At 33.1% G+C, this 25,353-nt stretch overlaps 3 protein-coding genes across 4 annotated transcripts in view; all 3 read left to right on the forward strand.

The window, feature by feature from the left end:
- Positions 1-17,837, forward strand: part of LOC145305738 (uncharacterized) — a 19,987-nt gene extending 2,150 nt beyond the window's left edge. Inside the window, exons 5-35 of one of the 2 annotated variants that reach the window (XM_080147506.1) lie at positions 168-238; positions 518-598; positions 1,213-1,337; positions 1,719-1,805; positions 2,118-2,181; positions 2,414-2,520; positions 3,361-3,468; positions 3,704-3,742; positions 4,110-4,187; positions 4,623-4,707; positions 5,290-5,357; positions 5,641-5,745; positions 6,799-6,894; positions 8,056-8,138; positions 8,345-8,402; positions 8,839-8,930; positions 9,206-9,265; positions 9,630-9,750; positions 11,263-11,402; positions 11,767-11,880; positions 12,386-12,522; positions 12,883-12,947; positions 13,369-13,451; positions 14,123-14,176; positions 14,492-14,600; positions 15,038-15,110; positions 15,872-15,964; positions 16,257-16,322; positions 16,476-16,539; positions 17,035-17,083; positions 17,702-17,837. In XM_080147506.1, the coding sequence (XP_080003632.1) occupies positions 168-238; positions 518-598; positions 1,213-1,337; positions 1,719-1,805; positions 2,118-2,181; positions 2,414-2,520; positions 3,361-3,468; positions 3,704-3,742; positions 4,110-4,187; positions 4,623-4,707; positions 5,290-5,357; positions 5,641-5,745; positions 6,799-6,894; positions 8,056-8,138; positions 8,345-8,402; positions 8,839-8,930; positions 9,206-9,265; positions 9,630-9,750; positions 11,263-11,402; positions 11,767-11,880; positions 12,386-12,522; positions 12,883-12,947; positions 13,369-13,451; positions 14,123-14,176; positions 14,492-14,600; positions 15,038-15,110; positions 15,872-15,964; positions 16,257-16,322; positions 16,476-16,539; positions 17,035-17,083; positions 17,702-17,710 (2,584 nt within the window). In that variant the 3' untranslated portion in view covers positions 17,711-17,837. The remainder of the gene's footprint in view (positions 1-167; positions 239-517; positions 599-1,212; positions 1,338-1,718; positions 1,806-2,117; positions 2,182-2,413; positions 2,521-3,360; positions 3,469-3,703; positions 3,743-4,109; positions 4,188-4,622; positions 4,708-5,289; positions 5,358-5,640; positions 5,746-6,798; positions 6,895-8,055; positions 8,139-8,344; positions 8,403-8,838; positions 8,931-9,205; positions 9,266-9,629; positions 9,751-11,262; positions 11,403-11,766; positions 11,881-12,385; positions 12,523-12,882; positions 12,948-13,368; positions 13,452-14,122; positions 14,177-14,491; positions 14,601-15,037; positions 15,111-15,871; positions 15,965-16,256; positions 16,323-16,475; positions 16,540-17,034; positions 17,084-17,701) is intronic. The other variant, XM_080147507.1, reaches the window with a different exon arrangement.
- Positions 17,838-17,932: 95 nt separating this feature from the next.
- On the forward strand, positions 17,933-23,153 carry LOC145305734 (uncharacterized). The gene is made up of 7 exons (XM_080147502.1): positions 17,933-18,065; positions 18,480-18,622; positions 18,846-18,894; positions 19,161-19,776; positions 20,118-22,334; positions 22,507-22,553; positions 22,709-23,153. Exons 1-7 carry the CDS (start codon positions 17,964-17,966, stop codon positions 22,820-22,822), a joined length of 3,288 nt encoding a protein of 1,095 aa, XP_080003628.1. The 5' UTR covers positions 17,933-17,963; the 3' UTR covers positions 22,823-23,153.
- Positions 23,145-25,344, forward strand: LOC145305748 (uncharacterized). Its single transcript, XM_080147525.1, has 6 exons — positions 23,145-23,236; positions 23,490-23,576; positions 24,190-24,266; positions 24,479-24,542; positions 24,826-24,970; positions 25,225-25,344. Exons 1-6 carry the CDS (start codon positions 23,201-23,203, stop codon positions 25,332-25,334), a joined length of 519 nt encoding a protein of 172 aa, XP_080003651.1. The 5' UTR covers positions 23,145-23,200; the 3' UTR covers positions 25,335-25,344.
- The last annotated feature ends 9 nt before the right edge of the window (positions 25,345-25,353 follow it).

Below are 25,353 nucleotides of genomic sequence, written 5' to 3' on the forward strand. Positions count from 1 at the left end.
TCTCCAGGCTTTTCAACCACTATTTGTAATCTACAGAAGGGGTAATCTTGTGTAATTGCATCATCATTGGAGATGTACATTGTACATCAATTCATCGGCCACTGTCTTATCCCTTTAAATCCCTGCATAGTGCATACTAATGCTAAAAAATGCTAATGTTTGTTCAGTAATTTCAAGACTGGAAGCAATGGATTTATTGTCGGGGCAGATTTTGAAACCGAAGATGGTGAAATAAAAAGTAAGTTTTTTGTTTTCACAGTTTAGCTCTGGGTGTACATTTGTAAAACTTTGGGGACATTTTTCGAAATTTGTTTGTTCATTTTGATAGATTTTATACGAAATATGTTCAAAGTTTAGCCAAAGCATAAAGTCCTATTTCTATTATAATAGAGGACAATGGAAAATTATAAATATTCTTCCCTATTTTTCTGCCTTTTATACCTAGCTTGTTATTTTTTGTTTGGGGTTGTTGGTAAGGATGTTGATCTTAGCTACAATAAATTGCATTTGTTATTAGATTGTTGGAATTTTAAACAAACGTTCAAAAAGTTTGAGAAGTATCTGCAAAACCATGCAAAAGGAGAGAAGTTTATTTTTGGTAAGTATTTTTTAAAAACTATAAAAAACTAAGACCATTAGGAATTATTTAGTTATCAGATGGATATTTTGACAGGGGAAATTTTGTCGTCAATTTACTTTGTTAATATTGTACTCATTTATTGATCAGTACAATTCTCCAGTAGAAGGGGAGGGGTTCTAGTGAAAGGGATGGATTATTATATAGCCAGCTGGTAAATCCATTTTTTTAGGCGAAAATCTGGTTCAATATCCAAGTAATTATATATCGATTTTAGGAACCATGAGTTGCCTATTATCTGTGACATCTAAATTCTTATGCAAATAGTCATTTCAAAGCAAAATTTAATTTGATCCTAACTCTGTTGGAAGATTGTACATATAATGTATATTCTCGCATTTATTCGAATCCGGTGGATAAGAACCAGTTCTCATCAATACGAAAAAACTAGCATCGTATTATATCCAGCTTTCTACGAATATAAAAATGTACAATCATAAGATTAAAACAAGTTTTTTTGCCCGTGACTTCGGCACCTGGGGGCTAAAAAACTGGTTTTAATCCTATAATTGTACATTCTATATCCGCGGAAAGCTGTTAATAATACGATGCAAGAAATAAATATTCCTTTTTAGTGTTCTTTACCAACATTGAGCACTATACCTTCAGCATGTTTGTCCCGAAGGACTACAACCATCTGATCAGCAAGTACTGCGCTGGAGTTATGACCTATGAGGATTATGCCATTAAGACTGGAAAGGTGTGTATTAAAATATATCTGAATTGGAGAAGAAATCCTTAAAATTTTGCCCACTTCTGAAAATGTAGTGTAATTGCCAAATTGGGTAAAAAAGTAATAATTGCCCAAAAATTTTACAATAAAATTAAGGCAATCCATACAAATCATAGTTTTTAAAGTTTTGCAATCCTTATCGTTACACCCAATAGCACCATTTTTAGGTAGAAGCAATTAGGGATAATTTTTTGGGTAGATAGAATTAAGAACAAAATTTTGTAAAGCTACCGTGCTTGGTAACCGTCATTTTTATTGATAAATTTAAATGGGGTGAAAGTGTTCCTTAAATGGGCAATGAAAAGCTGAAATAGAAGATTTTTAATAAATAAAAATATATCTTTTTAGACGATTAAACCAGTTAACGTCTTAGCTGTAATGAAAAATGGCAGAGGAGTGTATTCAACCGACAAGTTAGCTGAATGTGTTTCTCAGGTTTTTAACTTTTTCCATCAATAAAAAAAACCTTCCAATTTTGAAGTAAAAATATTCCAATTAGGCAGAAAAAAATGTTTTTCAAAAAGTAGTACCTATTTTTATTCTTACAGATAGATAACTTATTAGATAGTGGACTGCAAATGAATCTTCACCCCTAAATTTAATAAAAAGTTGATTATACCTTTGTTAGCTTGAAATTATTGGTTTAAAAGGTTTGGAAAAAAACAAGATTTTGTAAAACTAAGGTCTTTTCCTTGGATATATTTTTGATTTAACTGTTTCGAGTCAAATTTTTAATATAAAATTTAGGTTGTGGGGGATATTAAAGATGGAAAGAATTGCTCTATCAAGACGGACTTCTTTAGTGCTAAAGGTAAAATTATGTTTTATTTCCATACGTTTTTCGTTTGACAGTCCTAAGAATGTTTATTTATCGCATCGTATTATAGACAGCTTTCAGCGGATATTGAAAGGAGAAATTACAAGATTAAAAACAGTTTTGTTAGCCCCGAGGGACCGAAGACCTAGCAAACAAAACTTTTTATGATTTTATTTAAATATTCGTGGAAAAGTAATAGTTTTAATGTGAACCAATCTTGTTTTAGTCCCAGCTGTGCCAGAGTGGGGAATATTCCTGTACAGCAGCAAGTTTCTTGATAGCAAGAAAATTCAGTCAAAACAAGCGGCCATTTCCACCACTATCTCTAAAACGGTAATTTTAATTGTGTTTTCCCTTTTACCAGTAAAGACAGCGGACATTAGACGATGAATTTTACTGACCCCAAGTTTTACAAACATTTGCTCTTATTAAAACTGTGTAGTTGATATACAAAGTAATTGTACAAACTAGTAGAGTCAAAACTTTTCGACCAATGATTTGGTCTTCGTAAGTTGTAATTTGTTTACTATTTTATTAGGGTGTACAATGGTACATCAATTTATCGTTCATTGGCTTATCCTTAAAGATCCATATCTTTCTATGTATTTTAATCCATTTACCTAATACTTTATTCTTATTAATTCATAATGATTTTCTCAATGTTGTTAGGGTATTTTCTAGTGATGGCAATCCGTCAAATTTTTGGGCCGGATTCGGATTCCGGATTCTTAAAAGAATCCGTAAAAAAATGGCGGATTCCTTGCGGATTCCGGATTCTTATTTTTGGCGGATTCCGGATTCGGATTCCGGATTCTAGCAGTATTTTAAAAGGATTTTTTTTAAATTAAAGTGCTACATATGTTCTAAAAATTAATGTTCTTGATGTTCTCTATAATTCACTTCCGAGAATCGAACCAGAGTTTAAAAGATTTTATATATAATGATGATAATATTTGCCTTCAAAAAGAGGGAGTTGAAAGAAAAAACTCAAGACGCTAATTTTAGCCTACCAATTAAGGATCCGAATCCGCTATTAAAAATCGGATTCCGGATACAGATTCGGATTCCAAAATTGACCAAAAATTGGGCGGATCCCGGATTCGGATACGGATTGCCAACCCTAGTTGTTAGGGTATTTTTTTAATTGACCAATCCAAAAATCACTGTTTTTAGGGACAATATGGATGCAGTATTGTGAGGTTTGTCTGTTGGGAGTTTAATTTTCCAGTTCTGGTGAAATTGTTCAATATTGCAGCTGACACAACTTCCATTGACTACAAGGCATAAAAACTATAAGAATGGTCATTATTAAAACAAAGTGATATTTACTTTGCGTCACACATTTATTCATTTGAACAAATATAAGATTACAATATCTTAGATAAGCTCTAATTTTGACCGGTTGGAAAGCTTGTAGCAAAAAAAGTTAATTATGATTTTAATGCCCAGCCATTGTGAACAAACCAATTGTAATTAAGATACCTGTCCTCATAATTATAGTAATCTATGATATTAGGGTGAATTTAGTAATTACATCTGTCAGGGAAATAGTAAGGTAAGAAATTGATTTTGTTATATTTAGTAGCGCAGCTATTCTTTAATCAAGGTATGTCCGTAAATAAATTTTCGCCCCTAGCCTCTAGGGGCTTTGCCCCATGAGGTAATTTTAAAAAATTTTAATTTAATAAAAAAAAAGTATAGAAACCAATCGAATCAGTAGTTACCGAGATCTTAAGGGACAGACGGACGGACGGACAGACAGACAGACATCATTTTACTTTGTATTATAGTTAACCAAGATTTTCGAAAACTTCATATCAATTTGTGATACATTTATACAATTCGTGTAAATATCCATTGATATCAATGTGTAAGATTTTAATGGACACTCAAAACAACACATCCAACTTCGTTTCTTTTAGGTGATTCGTGAGAATAATTCCTGTTATGCTTTAATCTCCATGAAGTTGAAGGCTGCCATAGATCAAGAAAAACCAAAGGTAGATTTTTTATAAAGTTCATAAAGAACTCTAAACCAGTGGCCCCATAAAAGATTATATATTGTATGTTTATTAATATATGGTATAACATGTTTGTTTTTAAAAACTTTTCTCGTATTCATTCGAATCCGGTGGATAGGAACCGGTTCTCATCCATACGAAAAAACTATGTCTAGCATCGTATTATATCCAGCTTTCTACGAATATAGAAATGTACAATCATAAGATTAAAACCAGTTTTTTTAGCCGGCGCCTTCGGCACCTCGGGGCTAAAAAAACTAGTTTTAATCTCATAATTGTACTTTCTATATCCGCGGAAAGCCGTTTTTAATACGATGCGAGGAATAACTATTCCTTGATGATCTATTGGACTTAGTCTTTTTATGAGGTTGATTTATGACACTATCCTTAGCACCAATTTTTCTAAATATTTAGATAAGAGCAGTAAAACCTGGATTAGACGTTATTGACAACAAGACAGCTGTCATTACCTATACTGAAAACTCTGGACTGGAGGATACAGGAATGAATCATTAAAATAAAAATAAAATATTCTTCGTTTTGACCTTTTGGAAAAGGGATAAAAGCAGATAAATCAAACTTTAGACACCTACAAATTTCGCATAAGACTTGTTTTTATCGTAAGAAATATAGAAAGTTTAGATAAGCAATCATAAGGGAGGAGTAGGTTGCGCTAAAAATCCTTAAAGGTTGTGAGTTTTAAGTTAAAAACAGTAGTAGAACGATAAAAATTTAGGTTACCTTTTAAAAAATTTGTCTATAGTTTTTTTTTCATAAGAAATACACATATTTAGTGAATATTTTCGTTCTAATACTATTTTTAAGCCTTAAATCTCACACCTTTACGGATTTTTAGGGCAACCTACTCCTCCCTTTGAATAATAAAACACTGTACAGGAACAATCTGAAAACATTTTGGTATGAAAAATTATATTATCAAAATAATAAGTTGCTCGTGTTTTGCTAAAAAAAAAATATTCGCCTGCTTTAAATTCCTCCTATACTTGGACGGATTATTGTCTCAGATTGACCATCTATAATTATAAATCTATTATAAATATCATTTGAATGATTTTTTCACCAGAGGAGGAATCTAAACCTGTCAAGTGTAATCTTGTCGTTGTTGGCGCAACCAATGTCGACATCAACGTAAGTCAACTTTGTTAACCCAAGTTAAACATGGATGTAATATTAGACAATATATTGAACTTAATTCTAATTAGGAGTTCAATGTTTCAATTCAGTCTTTGTCTTATGCAATCTTTATGATTATTTGGGAAAGGAATGGGTTAGATGTTAACAAACGTTTCTGCTGTTGCTTTGTGATGCATATGATATTTATTTAAAAGTATGAGGTTAAAACTTAGATGTCACTTACTATGGAAATATTTAATAGAATATGATGTAGATTGTGTAATAATTATAATTACAGGGAGCCACTAGCGTGCTGGTCAACATAGTTCCGTGTTCTGATGAATCCAGTTTCGGTGATAACATCTCATTTGGGCTGGAAGATGTTTTTGTTCTCGCTAGACCAAGGAATACAGTTTATTTAGATCCAGAGACAATTTAATGTGATTTCTTGTATTCATTCGAATCCGGTGGATAGGAACCGGTTCTCATCCATACGAAAAAAACTATGTCTAGCATTGTATTATATCCAGCTTTCTACGGGGCTAAAAAAACGGTTTTAATCTTGTACATTGTACATTCTATATCCGCGGAAAGCTGGTTATAATACGATGCGAGAAATAACTTTAATACATATTAGTTCCATATATTTAATCGTCAGATAGAAAAATATTTTTTAAAGATCCTTTAAAGCCATGATCATCTACTCTTATAACTGTTGTTCTTGCGTCAAAAATGATATTAGGAAAATGAAATTACTTCTTTTTTTCCGTTTGTCCGTCAATAATGCTATGGAAGATAAAATGCCGTCAAAGGATTTATAATTATCTTGAATATCATGTAACCTAATAATGTGAAACTTTTAGTGGGCTAAGATACGATCTCTTCCATCCCCCCTTTGACCTTTTATCTCCCCTTTTACTGAATGACCGAACTGACCAATGAATAACCGGGAAAATAGCATCCTAAATTGAAGACAATTTTTCCTATATATATTATACTAGCGGCTTCGCCCCTAGCCTCTAGGGTCTTTTCCCCAAGAGGTGATTAAAGAAAAAAAATAATTACCTCTGGAGATGCCCCCACAAATTTTAAATAATTTTTAAAAAATTAAGTACCTGATGAGAAGCCCCCACTCCACCACTAATTTTAAATAATAAAAAAAATTGAGGTGGTTTTTTTTCACTTTTTGGGGAGTTGGTTTGGGGTGTCCCACCCCCCAAGAAAATAGCCTAAAACCACCACAGGACCAGTAGGTATATTTCCTGAAGAGTAGAATCTGATTGGTTCAGTGGTTACCGAGATCTTAAGGGACGGACAGACAGACTGACGGACAGACAGACATCATTCTACTTTGTATTATAGATAATATCCACGTATATTCTACATCCATTGTCCTACGTAAATTTGAAGAAAAAATCCATTAATCCACGATTATCTAAATAAACTGTGTTGACACAGCAAGTCTCTACCACCTGGAATGGTGATTCTCAACAGTACTTTCTCTGTTGTGAAGGAGGGCAAGAACATGACTAGGATTCTGCTCACATCAAAGGTAACACTGAATCATAAGTATAGAGATGTATAACCTGGATCCAGTGTTGGGGACCTTTTTCGTCTGATCGCAAATTATTTTCTGCTCTTTTGTAGCGACTTAGCTAGGTTAATATTCTTGACGCTATTGGCTGATATTTAAAGGCCTAATTGAAAATCGGCACATGGTCCACGGCATTGTTGCGGATCCGCATTGATTGTATGCGGATCCGGATCCTCCAAATTTGGTCAGTGCGGATCCGGATCCTTGACAATGAAAATAAAATCACCAAATTTTTCAAAAAATATTTATTCCTTAATCTCGAAGTCAAAAATACTTTTAATTTTCAAGTCTGAACCTAAACCTTGGCTCTCATCACGAGAATGTCTAATTTTCAAAATTTGTAAGTGACTATTTATATAAATTTAGGTAGATTTTTCCATAGATTTATACCCCAGGATCCGGATCCGGATCCTTGGACTCAAAAAAGTGCGGATCCTTGCAGATCCGGATCCACAACACTAGTCCACGGGGTAGAGGAACATACAGTTATTTTAACACTTTCCCCATCTATTGTGTTAAATAGCTGTAAAGTTATGTGTTCCAAGACTTTGAAACAGGATTGGAACGCTAAAATTAGGCATGGAAGTTGCTTTTATGAAGTTCAATGTGTACCGTGAAAAAAGGTGACGAATCTCACCAATTGGCCAGTCTCCCTTTATCACATTATCAAACAAGCAGAGCCATACTTTACTGCCTATTTTTCTTTGCTAGGCTCTAATTATAAATCATGTTCTTATGTTTGTTTTTTGCGCACATAAAACACTATGCGAATTTGATGATATGTGAAAGTTAATGCACTGCACATCTTTGTTATGTAAACTCTTATATGATGAATTTCAAGAAGTAGCAGATAGGAAGGGGCTGTGAATCAGCAAATGAATTCTAATTGCAATTGCTAAAAATTTGGATATTTGTGTGGCGTAGTGTAAGGGTAAAACTTGTTTTGTGCTGTATCTAAAGGGCAGTAGATAAGAACGTTGGGAAAAGAGGGAAGTGGGTTATGGGGGAATTTTTAATTAGAATTCTTGTCCCTTGTCCCTGACAGGAAAATGAAAAAAGAAATTTCAATGAGAACAGTGCAAATTATATGAAAGATTTGGCAAAAAAATTTTCTTTCAGCAACCAACAAGAATATCGCTCAATGAACCTTTGGCAACTGCTTACCTGTATACCAGAAAGGAGTTTCCATTCCTTAAAAAGAAGTAAGAATTTTTATTTGGTTATAGCTACTCTATAACTATGGTTATTGGTTATAAAGCCCGTCCTAACAAGTTTAACTTCAAAATCAAAATCTATGCATTTTACAACTTTGCAGTCTACATCAGCATATTTTTTTTTTTGGGGGGGGGGATGGGGTGATAAATTCTTGTGGATATGGACAAACTTTAATTTTTATCTTATATTTTAGGATTTTGAAAGAAAGTGACTTTATGGACCAACATATTCCTCAAATCACGAAGCCTAAGGTACAATCTTTAGTTGTACAATTATAATTTGATGTAGGTGTGTCCAGTATGATAAAAAAAAGCAAAGGTTCAATTGTGCCTTTTAAAATAAAGGACATATTGTAGTTTTAACTAATTTTATTGCTTTCGCGACATTTTTATGACCTTTTCAACCTCCATAACAGAGATATCAAAAAAGTTTGTCTATTTTGTCTGTGCGTCACACTGTGGAGTGCTACAGGGATGTCTTTTTGTGACCTTTTGAACCTCCATAACAGAGATATCAAAAAAGTTTGTCTATTTTGTCTGTGCGTCACACTGTGGAGTGCTACAGGGATGTCTTTTTAGATCCTTGTTAATTAAAGTTTAATTATTACTAATTAGTGCAAGCTGTAATTATAAAAAAACAATACATCTCCTTTGATCTTTTCTTGAATTGCAATTTACTTTATTTCAGGAATTATTTACATCCAAGAAGGCATTTGGTTCGAAGCCACCAGGGTCAGGAAGAGGAAATGTCAAGGATAGGCTGTCCCTCCCAGATAGGAGGTAATTTTAATTTATGGAGATTTGTACATGTAAGAGAAAATGTGCTTTCCCTTAAAATGCTTAGCGAACACAGACCCCTCCCCCCCCCACTTCCTCTTTTTAAAAAGTATAATGAAATTAGGTAGGGGTATTTTATTATGTAAGATAATCAAAATAAAAATTGTCAATATTTTCAATTTAATTTTATTGGTACAATTATGAGAAAATAATAGAAAAATTTGCGAGTTTACAAAGTACAAATTCAAAGACTTTTTAACTCTGATGCTCTATAATAGGGGAGGATATGTAAACGAGTTTACTTCTGAGAAATCTTCCCGTAGATTCAACGAGGACAGGTATGATTATTGTTTATTTTAGTGAAAGTTATTATTCTTTCTAAACATTCAGCTACAGGTAAATTTTAATTCTTTTTTAGTACAATGCACTGAACATCAGGAAGGAAAGGGACATTAAGTCGTTTTTTGCACTAGTAGTCTAGTACTCAAAGTTTCACAATAACATTTTCTTATACGTTGGCTTAACAACTTTGAGGACTTTCATTAAATTTTGATTGGTTGGTTTTAAAGTTGTGTCCAAACTTTTCAACTTTTAATCAACAAAAGTGGTAATTTGTTTATCATCCATTAAGGAATTCATGTATATCAATTTATCTTCTATACAAATAATATAGATTTGCTACTTATTGTTCCTTTTATTTAGACAAATGGATGTAAACAACCAGATGAACAATATGATGGGAATGATGGGGAACAGCATGGGAATGGGGATGGCGGACATGATGAACCCCATGATGAACTTCATGAACATGCAGCAGCAGCAGGTACACCTTTTGGATTCTGGGCACCCTTTTGGGGCAAATGTCGTAAAAAGCATATTAAAAGGATATAAAATAGCCTAAAACCATACCTAGACTTATTATTAGAAATAAAATAGCATAAAACCATCTCAGGACCTATAAAAGCTCCACTGGAAAGGAGAACCTTATCGGTTCAGCAGTTAGCGAAATCCTTGTCTAGATACAAAAAAGCTTACTAATTTATATAGTTAACTAACGGCTACGGCCCTAGAGGCCTCTAGGGGCACTTGAGGAGGGGAAAGTCAAATTTGATAATCCAAGGGGGGGGGGAAGTTCTGACACATTTGCGTAAACGGTGAGTATAGGCTTTATCTTTGGACTGAGAGGATAGGTTATTAGGGATAAAATCATTCTTATATGATGAATTTCCCCCAGATTTAAGTTTTTTTGGATAGGCCTCCAGGTTCCGGAGCTCCAGGCCTCCAGGTGGTCTCTGTACAGGTAAAAATGAAAAAAAAAAAATTTTTTTTAAGTTAAAAATCAACTTATAAAACAAAATATGCATATTTTTTCTTCAAATATGTGAATAATATTAAAAAAGATGCATATTTTGTTTTATAAGTTGACCTGTAACTTTAAAAAAAAAAATTTTTTTTTCAATTTTACCTGTACAGAGACCACCTGGAGACCTGGAGCTCCGGAACCTGGAGGCCTATCCAAAAAATCTTAAATCTGGGGGAAATTCATCATATAAAAATGATTTTATCCCTAATAACCTATCCTCTCAGTCCAAAGATAAAGCCTATACTCACCGTTTACGCAAATGTGTCAGAACTTCCCCCCCCCCTTATTATATTAGATTTGAAAAGAAAAAGTTAAAAAAAAAATTGGGGGGGGGGATTAAATTTTTTTTTTTTGGTGGGGGGTTTCCTTCCCCCATTTTTATTTTTAGTTTAAAAAATTAAAAAAAAAAGTTTTTGGGAGAGTGTAATTTTTTTCTAGGGGCGATTTCTCTTAGGAGGGTGGTGGTACCCTCCCCCAAAATAGTTATATTATAGCTATAAGAAGCTACCCTGTTAAGGAGAACCTGATCGGTACAGCGGTTAACGAGATCCTTCGGTACAAACACAAAGACACACAAACAAACAGACACACATCCTGTTACTTTAGTATAAGGATATCACCCAAAAAATAGGCCCGCCCCCCCCCCTCTTTTTTAACCCCCTCCCCTTTTTCTCTCCCCCTAAAAGGGGGGTGCCCAAAACTGCTCAAAAGGACCTTATATTGGGCGGCCCAAAAGCGCCCGCCCAAAACTGCCCGCCCAAAAGCGCCCGCCCAAAATGACAACCCTGATTCTGCTTAAGACCTCTGAAATGGTAGAAGTCCACATAATGTTTGTCCCACCAATAAACAATTCTTATCCTACCGTATACTCTACAATATACACTTACAGACTAGTAAAACCACATATTGCAAAGTAACCTACGTCTCCAGTGTCAAGCCAAGCGTTGCTTAACTTTGTCAAATTTACTATAGGAGCTTAACATGATGATGATGAATCAGAACTCTATGAACAGCATGGTCAACCAGAACAAGGACATGATGGGTCATAACAAGGGGAGCATGAACCCACCTTCCTCGGATTTATCTAGGAAACGCGGCTTTCCTAGTAGCAGGTTAGTTTAAACGTTTTTTCAAGGAATGGGGATGTCTCAACCCCCAAAAGAAAATAGTTTATAACCACCACAGGACCAGTAGGTATATTCCCTGAAGAGTTGAACCCAATCGGTTCAGCGTTTATCGAGATCTTAAGCTTTAGACGGACAGACTGACATAGTTCTATTTAGTATTATTGATAGAGAGAAAGAAAAGGGATTGAACGCGAATGTTTCCTACATTTGATACATGGATAGAAATACGTATAGTTAGGAATGTTAGAAACGTTCTATCTAGTTTAAACCTTTTATTAAGATTCTTGTAACGATGATGTACAATCGAAAAAACAAAACAACTTAGGTATAATTATAATTATAATTTTAGGAACACTGAGCAGTTTGATGTTCCTTCCAAGAAATCTTTCTCTAGCAGAAGTGATTCGGACAGAAGAGGTTACAGGAGGGTGTCCCCGGAGAGAGAGAAACCATCATTTGGCAGGTATTTGTAATTTTGATTTTATTCTTCCATCTTTTCCTTAAATTAAATTGTTTTCTCGTATTCATTCGAATCCGGTGGATAGGAACCGGTTGACATCCATACGAAAAAAAACTATGTCTAGCATCGTATTATAAACCTCGGCACCTCGGGGCTAAAAAAAACTTGTTTTAATCTTATAATTGTACATTATATATCCGCGGAAAGCGGTTTATAATACGATGAAAGAAATAGCTATTATCCTGATTCATAGTCAAGGAACAATAAAATGGCGATATTTTAAAAGTTAAAAGTAAAAGAATCGTTTTTTCTCTCATCATATTATAAACGGCTTCTCGTGGATATAAAAATGTACAAATATAAGATTAAAACAAGTTTATTTGTTGGGGATAAAAAATTTAAAATATTTAATTCTTTTTTGTGATTATGTATTTAAGTACAGTCTTCTTTATGAATTTTAAATGGCATAAATTATCACGAAAACTGACTTGATATATCTTCATTCAAGTGGACGTCATAGCCCAATCATGGACGATAGGGCCAAACGGCGTGGAGAACAATTGGAGGAGGAGATAGCCAAGTATGAACGAGAGCTTCAACTGCTGAAGAAAATGAAAGAGCTTAAAGAGGAACGTAGCCTGCTTGGTGAGTTTTCTTAATTTCCGCTTTGCTTGAAAATTTTCACTGGATAAAACCAGCTCTAAAGTGTCATGGAAAAACTTTATTTTATGGTTTTATAGAAGCAGCTTTTTTTGTTTTTGGTATTGCTTTTAGTATTGTTGTTGATATTTTAGCTATTTAGATTTAAAGTACAGCTAATAAATGATACATTAATCATCAGACTTAAAAAAAGTATTTTGAAAAATTATATGAGTTCGGGTTGACAAAATTATTTGAAAGTGTATTTACTCTATAGCAATGTTAAAACAATCGTACAGTCTCTATTAAATTTTATTTTTGCGCCTCGCTTTTATGGATGGATGTTTTATTCTTATTTTTATTTAGGTTCTAGTTCCTCTCGCTACGGGGCATCCAGCTTTTCATCCGCCTCCAAGTATGATGACTACTCTAGGAAAGGATACTTGGTACTTTAAATAGTAACGGAGCTACCATGCATAATGTGGATTGTTTTGTCTTTTGGTTAGTCATAAAATATTTTACCTTTTTTTTATTAGTTTAAACAATAATAATTGATCAGTTATATTGTATAATATAGCGAGGCAACTATATAACTTACTTTGTTCGCATGTCTGACTTTTCTCCTCTTTTAGCAATTGTGTAATATGAAAATTACTCGGCTTTTATAAGAGATAGATATTTTATGATAGAAAGGGATTTTTCTCAGCCATTATTATATCTAGATGCCGCAAATTTGTCAAATAAATGGGTTTAGGAAACCCGCCAAAAATTAGGAAATTGCTTCTTAAATCGGGAAAGATAATGGCGCGAAATTCGAGTAACTATGAAATATGATAAAGTATCTCAACCAACAGGAGTGATTCTTACTCCAAAGTTGGAGGTATGTCGTCTTCCGGTCGTGGGGGAAGTCTCTCTAGAGGAGGGGATGAGTCAAGGTAAGAAATTTTTATAATATAAAGTTGTAAGGTTTTTAGTCTTTAGTTTAAGATCTCAAAAATGGTTGGTCCGATTATGATATGCGCTTTAGGTTACCATTATAAAATGTCTTGAAATGGTTTTAGGCTATTTTCCTTGTAGATCCCCTTTCCCAATTTTTCCGTCTATTGTTTTATCCCTGTGATGTGAAACTGTTGCGCTAATCGCTTTGTATCCCTCTTTTCCTTATCGCAAACATTAGATAATTGAAAAAAGTACGCGGCAATAGCGCAATAGTAAACAAACTTATTATTTCATTTTCAGAAATTATGTTTTGATGGCTATAAATTTTGAAAATACTCAATGTATCATAATAAATGTTATTCTTTTTTACATAAATGAATTATATTTTATTATTTTCCTCCCTTTCAATTTCAAAATAAATGAAAAAATAAAGTATTTTTAAACATTTCTTTTATTTTAAAGTCGTTTGTTAGATAGAAAATATGTATAATGCTTGTTGCACATCTGTACGACTACGTAACCTCAAATCTATGTATAATTCCTTTTATTAGGCTTTTAATTTTCTTAATTTTCGTTTCACCCATCAATTTGTATACTAAAATACCATTTTGAATATGGTTTAGAACCGGTTTATTTCCTTAATAAATAAATAAATTTTCCCTTTAAGGTATGGACGGAGAGACAGAAGCCCGATGGATCCTCTTAACATCGGTTCATTAAGGTAAAATTATTATTCTGTGATAAACCCTTTTATCAATACCCTAAAACCTTAGAGCTCTTTAGAAAGAAAAAAGTTCCAAAAATATTTTTGTGAGGTCATTTAATTAGAGCGATTTCTCTCGTATTCTCCCCTAAATAATCATAAACCTCCCCAGGACCTTTGAAAAGCTACCCTGTAAAGGTGAACCATATCGGTTTAGCGGTTAATGGTACAGACAAACATCCATTTACTTTATTATAAGGATATCCATATAAGTTAATTATGTCTAATTGCAGTTCGGTAACAAATAAAAAATAATAGTAAAATATAATTCAGGGATTATAGAGTAGATGTATCACACAATAAAGGGCCATATGGAGAGAAGAGATACGGAAGCGGCAGCAGCGCTTTCTCCAGCGGCGGATACACAGCTGCTAGTTCTGCAAGGAATGTAAACAATCATTTATAGTAAAGTGATATTTGTCAGGGATCTAAAGGGATAAGAGAATGGCTGATAAATTGATATAGATCCTCAATGATAATACACAAAATTACCCTGTATGTAGATTTTAATTTGTGGCTGAAATGTTTGGACACTCAACTTAATGAACCAACCAATCAATATTCTGTAAAAGTCTCCAAACTTGGAAAGAGGACGAATAGGAAAACGCATTATAAAACTTTGGGGACTAGTTTTAATTGGTTAAAAAATTTATTATTAGGAAATAAACCATTACTTTGAATAAGCATCTTAACTAACAAAACGCTTATATCTTTACCACATCCCACAAAAGTCCAACGAATTTTTAAGGAATTTTTGCGTGTTTTTTTGCTTAAATGTTATTTCCTTGTATTCTATTTATTGTGACACATTTTGTTAACAGAGGGAAAAGCTCAAGCTTTAGCTCTGGAAGAGACAAGCCATTGGATACTTGGTCTTCTTCAAGACAAGAAGGTGGGTAACAGGACGATTGAATTCAATGGAGCAATGTTTCAATATTTAGAAATTATTGTTTGTTCGTAATTAAAAAATATATTTATACTAGCGGTTATGGGTCGTAGAAAAGTCGACTCTGAGATGGGTTTTTGAAAGATGAATGCCGCGTTTTTCAACATTTTTTACGCTATGAATAACAAGCGCGGGTTTCGCGAAATCTAATCAGAGTATACAACTATTTATTTAATTATTTCGCTTTTGTTGGTACAGCCTTTATAAAAGAAAAACAAATTATCTTAAATCCATTTTTGCTGCATATTAATTAATATATCTTTTTAGAGCTATATTAGACATTATACAAATGGGTAAAATAATAATTTTAAAATTTTGAATTCCTAAGTTGTATACTCTGTTTAGATTTCGCGAATGCCGCGCTTGTTATTCATAGCGTAAAAAATGTCGAAAAAACGCGGCATTATCTTTTAAGAACCCATCTCTGTACTTCCAATTTCAGCTTCAAAACAAATAAAATTTTTTAGGGGAAGGGGGCATATATTTTAATATGGGTGATTTCTACAGAATAGGTAATAAAAAAGCTTTCGTGGATCTATAAGAAACTGCATTGTAAAGGAGAGCTTTATCGGTCCTGCGGTTAGGGAAATCTTAAGATAAATATAAATAATTAAATAGTTCAGCAAGATTCTTTCATATAAGGGTTTTTGTTTATCTTAGCTACATAAAAACTGGCAGCTAGTTTAACATTGTTTTTTTTTTGTTAGGATCCAGTTTTGGCAGCAGTAGTCGGTATGATAGCGGTACATCCAGGTCTAGTGGAGCTACTGGACTTTCTTTCCTTGGAATAAAACCAGCAGGTACCTATCTAAACATAAACATTATTGTCTCCAAATTTTCTACCGATCATAAACATCATAAAAATAGAGATTTCAATTCGATTATATTTTTAAAATATTTTTTTGGGGGTGGTGATTTACCTTGGGAGGACTGTGGTTCCTCACCCCAAAATAATTTTAAACCTTCCCATTACTAATTGAGTACCATACTGGTTCAGTAATTAGCAAGATCCTTCAGTACAGACAGGGAGATTCACATACATCCTGTTACATTAATATAAGGATACAAGGAACAATGACTCTCTCTTTTCAGGACCCGCCGATGGTGGATTCAAGTATGATTCAACAAAATCACCATACTCGGCGTTCCCTAGCTCAGGTACATAGAGGTTACTTATTGTAGACAGATTTCCACTGATAGTAAAACGAAAAGTTAATATATTTATCCCAGTTTGTTAGCCCCAAGGATCGAAGGCCCGGGCCAACAAAAATTATTTATTATTTTGTTATTCGTAGAAATATGCTATTTCAGGTGATTCCAGTGCTAGATTTGGATCCTCCAGCTTTTCTGGCAGCAAGTCTGCTGGAGCCTCCAGGTGAGTTTCGAAGTGCATTCTTTTCTGTAAATTACACTACAGCCAACAAAATAAAGTTTTCTATCAATACTTACCTAGTTATTATTCTTTATTTTTTCTATTCCACTCTCTATTATATTTGTTTACAGTTGATTTACTTTCTACTTAATTTTTCAATCCTTTTTTGTTTGTGGATTGACCACCTCTTTAAAAACCAAATACGAAGCTTACAATTACTCAACTTTTTTTTATTATTTCAAATAATTTAACAATAGGTATCTTTTCAAAATTCACATTAGTATTTTATCAGGGGTGTATATTCTGCACAAGATTTATTTTTTTCCCCCTGCTACAAAATTTTTTATTTTTTCCAAGGAGGGGGGCGAAATGGAAAAAATGTTTTCAGTTTTCTTAATTTTTACATTTTTTTCCCTCCAACCACTTATTTTTTATTCCCCCCCCCCCCCTGAGCCGGGGATCCCATGCAGAATATACACCCCTGTATTTTATTTTTAGTTTTGGACGCGGAAACTACTATGGTGGATCAAAGAGCAGTTTTGATAGCAGGGAGAATTTAATTCAATGTTAAGTAACTTTTATTCAACCCCATTCCCCTCTTTTTAGGTGATTGGGTTTAAAATATTGCCACGGTCGTAGCGGTCATGCGTCTTGCGTCATATTGGCAGGGTGACGCAAATTTCAGATCTCGTTTTTCGCTGATTTTTCTTCATAAGATAAAAGCGATGCTTGCAAAATTATTTAATTCGCTATAATATAAAGATAATTTTTATTCAAATCGCGAAATCTGGGATCTGAAATTTGTGTCACCCTTCTAAACTGGAAGTGGGGAATAGAATAAGGGAGGGGGTAGAACCGGTTATAATAATGTTTTGTTTTCTTGACTTTAGATTAAACTTCACCTATTAGGTATGTAAAAGTGTTTTTCTCCTTGATTTTAGAGACTTGATTTTTTTGCATTGTTCTTTACTCATGGGCCATGTTTTGGCAATATAATCTGAATTTGTATTTTATAATTGTAAACCTTGTGTGATATATCCAAGGGGAGAAATAAATGAACCAACCGGTAAATATGAAATATCTTCCTGAAAATCATTTTCTAGAACCCTATTATCTTATTCCCTGATTATACTATATCTTGAAATTAAATGATTATAAATTCGCTAGGAGATAACGAGGAGCAAAACCTACATAAAAACAGTTTGTTGAAAATCTAGTAGTATAAAAATACCTAATACAAGAATCTGTTATTTACCATACCTACCTAACTATTTGTATCATGATATTAGATCTGAATTTTTGATTTTCTTCATTTATTTTGTACCTATTTAATATTTAATTTCTAGTTGTATTTGTTTTTTAGTCTTATAACGCAAATAAATATGTGTTTTTTTTCAGAAAATGAAAAATTTTAGGTAGCTAGAAAAATGTATCGAAAAAATAATGGAGAGCCAAAGACAGGTCCCTGTGAAACAGTGGAGCAGTTTTTTAGTCGTATTGAGCAACCTATGGATTGGGTCTACGATCAGGTATGATAAACTTCTAGCCACAATACATTACTTAGTTTTATTTATATAGTAGCTACTCTTACTATGGAAGGTCCTTTCAAGTGAATAAAATTTTTTTATGTGTGGATCTACACACTAGTAATCTTTAATATGCGTAAAAAATTCATTTTTGCTGGAGCTTTGTGGATCCACTTCATTTTTTAGTGGCTCAAGTTTCGACCAAATATGGTGGGTTCAGCTGCGACCCCACAATAATAATTTTAATGGCCTAAAATTACCTTCTACATAGCTTTTTCTTGTGCTTCCATAAAAATGTTGTAAGCTTTTTGTTGCGCAATTTTCTAGAATTTAGAAAGTTATTAATAGTAATTTTTTGATTTTGAAATTATGTAGGTATCTAATCTAAACAACACAATCTAAAAATTATTTTTATAGGTTCGATTAGAGAATGGATATAAAGAATTTAATAAAAATTGTTCTGGGAAGGGAGGCGGATTCTGTGAATTGGAATGGCGGGGGCTAACAGCAACATGTCGGAAGGCGAGGTCACAAAGAGAAGCTAAGGACAAAGCTTTCATGTAAGTTTTTTTAATTACAAAAACTAAAATATATGCTTTGAGTCAAGTACGTTTATTATTTATTTATGTATCAATATTCTTTATCTATATTATATGTGGTTAATTTTACATTTTTTCCCCCACAAATCACATGTTTTTTATTCCCAAACCCCCTCTCCTTTAGCAGGGTCAACTATGCAGAACATACACCCTTTTTGCAAACATTAAGATTGTTTCTTTTTAGAATCATGGCTGTCAAAATTGCTGTTAAAAATGGAATTTTACCAAATAAGGTATTTGATATTTTTTTCACATTTTGTTATGAATTTTTAAAAAAAATTACAAGGTAGTAAATCTAAACGTCCTTGTTAATTTGAATTTTTATATATTAGGCCCAGTAGAAATGTTTAAAATGTATATTATTTCAGTTGAAGTCTTTTTTTGTCTTTCCATGTTTTTAATCTTGTCCATCATGTTATAGTTAATTGGGGGCGGAAAAGGGATAAATTGAAAATAAAAATAAACCCCAATTATCCTTCCTAAGACACTTTTATTTTAGTTTAGAAATTATGGTGATGATCCTATTACAGAAGGACAAAAATCAGCTACAACTGTACTTGATCCTGTACCTGGACCATCCACTAGTAAATCCCTTAAAAACAAACGTAAATCTGCTAAAAAGAAACGCAAAACTCTTAATAACAAACCATTACATGTCCAATCCACCACAAATATTGCCCAAGATCCTAATTCCCCTTTTCTACCCTCTTCACCAGGAAGTAAAATTAAAGTGAATCCACAACACAGTGTTGCAAAATATCCAAATCGACAGCTGATTGAAATCATTCCCACACCTTACCCAGTTGTAGTGACTCTTCCCACTTCACAATTAGCTGTCACATTTAGTCAACCTCCACCAACTTCCAGTGTTCCTTTCTATCACCCTCTGTTGGGAGCAGCTCATCCCCCTCTTGACACAGCACCAACCCTTCCTCGTCCACCCCCTTCAGCCAATCCACATTTAGGGGTAGCCCACAACGCCCCAAATGTCAGTCTTACTCCAGAAGGTACATTATTTATTCCTGGATTTTCTGGTCAGGGTGCAGCTTCTTATTCAAAGAGACCCCCATTGCCCATCTCTAGTCATTCTTCATCAAAGTCACAAAAATTTAAAGGTAAATATTTGTGTAGTTGCAATAGATGGAGATTATTATTTAAAAGTTGTTTAGCATGTTGCTAATTAAATCTCTGATTAGGTTTGTCCAACTAAGCAATTATCTCTTTGTGTTTACTGTTTATATGTAGGTAAAGAAGCCTATTTTTGTTATGAATTAAATTTTTTTTAGAGCTTTCTTGTCATTGGTATGTCCATGGTTATATCTTGCCTGAAATGATTTTTAATGGAGAAAATGTTTGGTTTTGTCAAAGATACAAAAAAAAATTAGTCTCATAATATTCCATCTTTTCTCTTTATTCTTATATATATTTTTTACATTTTTAATACATTATAATTCAGGTGAAAACAATCAAGATGATTTGGATGATAGGACTGTAAATAGAATTGTTGAAGGACTCCTAAAAGCAGATTCACAAAGAGAGAAAACAGTAGAAAAAACTGAAGGCATTCAGCAGTTAAAAAGAAAATCACAAGCTTTAAGCACAGGTAATGAAAAAACAAGAAAATTGCAACGAATTGGCTCAAAACAGGCTGAAAAAGCAAGAGATAAAGAATTAAGACAAGAAGCATTGAAGCAAGGAAAAAAGTTTTGTGTTCTTTGCAAAGGAATGGGGCATTCTAAGCTGAGGTGCCCAACCTTGGAAACTTCTTATTGTGAAGATTGCAAAGTGTATGGACATACAAGAAGGGTGAACTGCCCCACATGGAGAGCAAATTATTTGGCAATGAGAGAGTTACGCAGAGAAGCTCTTAAGAAGGGTCCTCTTTATTGTGATCACTGCAGAGCTAAAGGTCATATACAAGAAGAGTGTAGCAAGAGGTATTCAAATTGCCCCTGCAAAAAATGTGTTGCTTATAAAAAATATAGAGAAAGACAATCTTGTTTGCAATGTGGTGAGGAGGGTCATAAAGCCAGCAATTGCAGTCTTGATTCTGAAAAATATATTTGCAGACACTGTGGCAAAACTGGGCATTTTAGAAAAGATTGCAAGGAAATATTTGAAACTGTTTCAAACAGTTCAGATAATGAATATCCATACAATGATGAGCTAGAAGATGTTAGTGATTTAGAGGAGATAAGCAGCAGTGATGATTTAGACTCTGTTGAATCTTTTGGTTGCTCTGACCAAGAAGATTCCAGTTACAACAATTCCTTCCATGCTATCAATAGTCAAAATGAAGATTCCTCTGAAAAATTGCATAAACTTGCAAAACGTGATTTGAAATATGAATGTGATAATAAACCTGTGATTACTGCCCAGTTTGGAAAGCCTTTAAATGAACCTGAAGTGACTGTTCAATTTGGTAGACCTTTAAGAGAACCTCTAGAAACAGATAAATTTTCTGATTACAACAGGTATAATGATATTGAAAATATACCTAGAAACTCTAGAAGACATACAGAATTTGAAAGACTGAGTTCAATTAGTTCTTCTGATGATAATCATATCCCATTAATTAATAGAAGAAATTCCAACCATGAGAGAAAACATTCTGAAGAGAGAGGAAATACTGAAGATATCCATGGAAAGTTTATAGATGATTGGAAGAGAAATGCAGATGAAAATCAAGAATATGCCAATGAAAGAAGATATTCAAAGGCAAATAGAATACATACAGAAGATGTGAGAAGATCCGAGGAGAGTTATAGATTGCCAGAAGATAAATATTCAGAAAATAAAAGAATTTATCCAGAGAACTTTATTACATCTCAAGATAAGAAAAGGAGACATCTGGAGAAAGATAAAAGATTGGTTGACAGTTATAGAATACATTTAGAAAATGAAGAAAAATACATAGAAGATAAAAATCGATATGTAGTTGGTGACAAAGGGTATATGAATATTGACCCTGGAAATTCAGAAATAGACCAAAGACAATTGTTGAAAGAAAAAAGAAATAAGTTAAGAGAAGAAATATTGAAGCTCCAAAAATCTGAGTTTGAAAGTAAATCACCTGATAATGAAGTAAGGTATAATACAAGATCTCCTGATAGTAGATTGCCTAGAGATCATAGTAGAGAATTTAACGCTTCCAGCAGAAGATCAAGAGATCACAGTAGGGGTGGAAGATCCTCAAGTAGGTCAGAAGATCATAATATAGATGGAACACATTCCAGAAGGAGATCAAGAGATTGTAGTAGAGATGGAATAAGTTACAGAAGGTCAAGAGATCGCAGTAGAGATGGAATTTCTTCAAGAAGAAGGTCAAGAGACTGTAAGAAAGGTAGTAGAAGTTCTAGAGATCGCAGTGGGGAAGATTTTTATTCTAGAAGACCAAGAGATCACTACATGGATGAAATGATTTCTGCTGAAAGACCAAGAGATCATTACAGAGATGATATGTCTTCTGCTAGAAGATCTGGAGAATGTAGTAAAGATGAAATTTCTTCTAGAAGATCAAGAGATTATAATATGGATGAAATATCTTCTGCTCGTGCTCATAGATCAGGAGATCTTAGTTTGGATCATATTTCTTCTAGAAGAAGATCTAGAGATTGTAGCAGGGATAGAAGCAACCAAAGATCTGCTAATCAAGATACATACAGAGATACAGGTAGTCAAACTGTTTATATTACAATATTCACAAAATATTTCTCATTGCATTTCAAAACGTTTTTGCTTAATTCTTCAATTTCAAATACTTTTCTTACCTAGCATTTATCCTCTTCCTTTTTTTTAATTATAATTTGAATTTTTTTTCTATTTCTTTATATTTTTTCTTATAGAAGCTGATATAATATCAAGACTGACAGAAAAAGTTCAAGACAAAGAGGTAAATACAAACTTTTATTCATTATGTAAAATTTCATACTAAAATGTCCTATTTTGATACTAAAATATCCCAATTAAGTTTTATTTCAACAATTAAAAGATTTTGTTATAAAACTCCTAACTTGGGACATTTTCATCATAATTATATTTTTTTAGTTACTGGTCAAAGTGTTGGAGGCTGTGATAAAAGAAAAAGATTGCGCTGAAGCTATTATCAAATCGAGTCAACTCAGAAAGGAAACAGAATTTGAACCAATTGATAGTGATTAAGATGTGATTCAAGGAATTTTTTTACCCTTTTTTCGCCAAGTTCAGTTTCTTTTTAAAGTTTATGCCATATGGATTTTATGGATTATATTTTCCTGTGGAAAAGAAGGGTACTATTTATTTATGATTAATTTTAAAAGAAGATATCTTTCACTAATTTGATATATTTTAATTCACATAAATGAACTTTAAGCATTTGTTCTACTATTAAATGTAAATGATTCTATATTCATACAGAAATAATATTTATTACCTACCTAGAGCTTTTATTACAGAATTATATTTCTATGGTTTTTGTTGAAATTTAAATGAAGTGTTATTATTTCAGAATAAATGTAAATAAAATGTTATTGTAAAAAGTGAATAATTTGACTTTAAAGAATGGAGAATAAAGTTTTAAAGTTAGTTCAATGTCAGGTAGGTGCATTTTTTCATAGATCTTACGTGATTGAATTAAAAACGTTTTATCTACATATGATTTTTTTTCCATTGTAAAGGCCAGTATGCATTTTTGCTGAACAATATTATGTTCTGTATTGTAAAATATGCATCAACAACCATTTGCGGCCATGTTTTGTTTTTCTTTTATGGTTGTCAACTAAAGGTATTGGTGAAACTATTTAATCCTCTTAAATAACTTGATGATCCTTTTATTGTTTAAATGTTTTAGATAACACCCTGTGATAAATCATGTGTGAGGGCTGTGTCTACCCCATGCTGTGCTACTATTTCTTGCAGAGGATGTGCAGTCACTTATGTAAGTTTTTTTTGGGGTGGGGAGGGGTTGGGGGGTAAGAAAATTTTTCTAATAAAGGTAGCCAAGTGTGTTCAGTAAAACCAAAAATTATTAAGTGCTAAGACAATGGACGATAAATGATTTACAACCTCGATATGTTTTTAAAAATCAAACCCGTAGATTTATTAAAATCATTTTGCGGAAAATTTTGGACACTGCTAGTTAATACAACCAGCCAGAGTTAAATAAAATTCCCAATGCTATTTATGCAACCAATAACAGAACGTGTTTAATATTTTATTTTGGTATGATTAAACATATTAGGTAGAAAATTATTGTGATTAATAAAAATATTTGCTTATGGTTTATCTAATTACTAGCGGCTACGCCCCTAGAGGCCTCTAGGGGAAAAGTTGATATCATCCCATTTTAAATTTGAGTTTCAGGAGAATAAAAAAAAATTTTGGGGGGAGGGGGTGAAAACATATTCCCATAGAATAGTTTAAAACCATCCCAGGACCTATAGGAAGCTTCACTGTAAAGGAGAACAATATCGGTTCAGCGGTTTGCGAGATCCTTCGAGACAGACAAAAAAAGCTTACTACTTTATATAATAGGATTACTTTTTATTTAGATTGGGAGGCACAGAAAATGTTGGTCATGTCGTCACGAGTTAAAGACATCGGATTTAATAAATGATGAAGAAGTGAGGTTAGGTTTTGAAGATTACAAATTAATATTCTTTGACACAAGAATTAGATATGAGACTTTTAAAGGTAGAATTATGCTGACATTGTCCAATCCCATTGATGTATTCATTGTAAGTAAGGGTGACAGTTTCAACTTTATTGCCATTTTCTGTCTGTACCTACTGTTCTCTAATTATTTCAGGTATGTCATTATCTGATCTCAATTAATTATAGGCATGTTGTTAACTTGCTAAAACAAGAATGTATCCCTAGTAGTTCTGACATAGAAAGAATTAAGGTAGATGTTACTTCTTTTACGCTAGTCTCTAGTTTCTATAAGCTTTTTTATTGGGTGAAGATGTAAAGTGCATGGTCAATAGTCTTTAACAACAATAAGGACTACTTTAAGCTTCCCTGATAAACAAAACATTTTTTTCTTTTTCCTTTTAAGAACTAAATTTAAAAGCGACTGGACGACGTCCCTTCCCCCCAGTTCCTCAAATCTCCCTAGAGGTCTTTAGGGACCTGGCCGCTAGTGAAAATATTTACTAACAGGCAAGCAAAACTATCCTTTGTTTTAGAGAAAATTTCAACAGAAGTCGAAGAAGGAACCAGCGTTTATCAACATAGAGTCAAATATTAATAATTCTATTACGGAGAAAAATAACGATTTTGTTATAAGTGAGGCAGAAACAGAATATGAAAGTGTTAGTGATGTAGAACTAGGTAGGGATATTGAATCTGAAGAAAAACTATGCTGCTTCCATCTTTACATTCAGTAAATAACAACAGAGTCTTTTAAATAGAGCGACAATTCGATTATTTTCAAACACAAAAATTGGGAATGTACCTATCAATCCAGAAAATGATATATTTTTTCCCCCGATTGTTGAATAATTCTGCAAAAATAAAGGTACTAAATCTTAGTAGCTAAATATTTGTGAAAATATTCCTTAGATTAAATATCCCCCAATCTTCAGATGATAAATTCAGTGAAATTGATTCACGTGATAGTGATAACGAAAATGTTTCTGTCGAATCTTTTGGTGATTCTATTGAGGAGATAGAGCCTTTCAATGAAGTCAACTGAGAAGCAATAAGGAAAGAAA

This window comes from Acartia tonsa, chromosome 14, assembly GCF_053477335.1.
Source record: "Acartia tonsa isolate MP-2025a chromosome 14, ASM5347733v1, whole genome shotgun sequence".
Classification (NCBI taxonomy): domain Eukaryota; kingdom Metazoa; phylum Arthropoda; class Copepoda; order Calanoida; family Acartiidae; genus Acartia; species Acartia tonsa.

Coding starts and splice junctions, on each gene's coding strand:
- LOC145305734 (XM_080147502.1), top strand. CDS start 17,964: ATGTATCGAAAAAATAATGGAGAGCCAAAGACAGGTCCCTGTGAAACA. Junction 18,066..18,479: donor TGGATTGGGTCTACGATCAG/GTATGATAAACT, acceptor TTATTTTTATAG/GTTCGATTAGAGAATGGATA. Junction 22,335..22,506: donor AGATACATACAGAGATACAG/GTAGTCAAACTG, acceptor TTTTTCTTATAG/AAGCTGATATAATATCAAGA.
- LOC145305748 (XM_080147525.1), top strand. CDS start 23,201: ATGGAGAATAAAGTTTTAAAGTTAGTTCAATGTCAG. Junction 23,577..24,189: donor GAGGATGTGCAGTCACTTAT/GTAAGTTTTTTT, acceptor CTTTTTATTTAG/ATTGGGAGGCACAGAAAATG. Junction 24,971..25,224: donor TGTTAGTGATGTAGAACTAG/GTAGGGATATTG, acceptor CCCAATCTTCAG/ATGATAAATTCAGTGAAATT.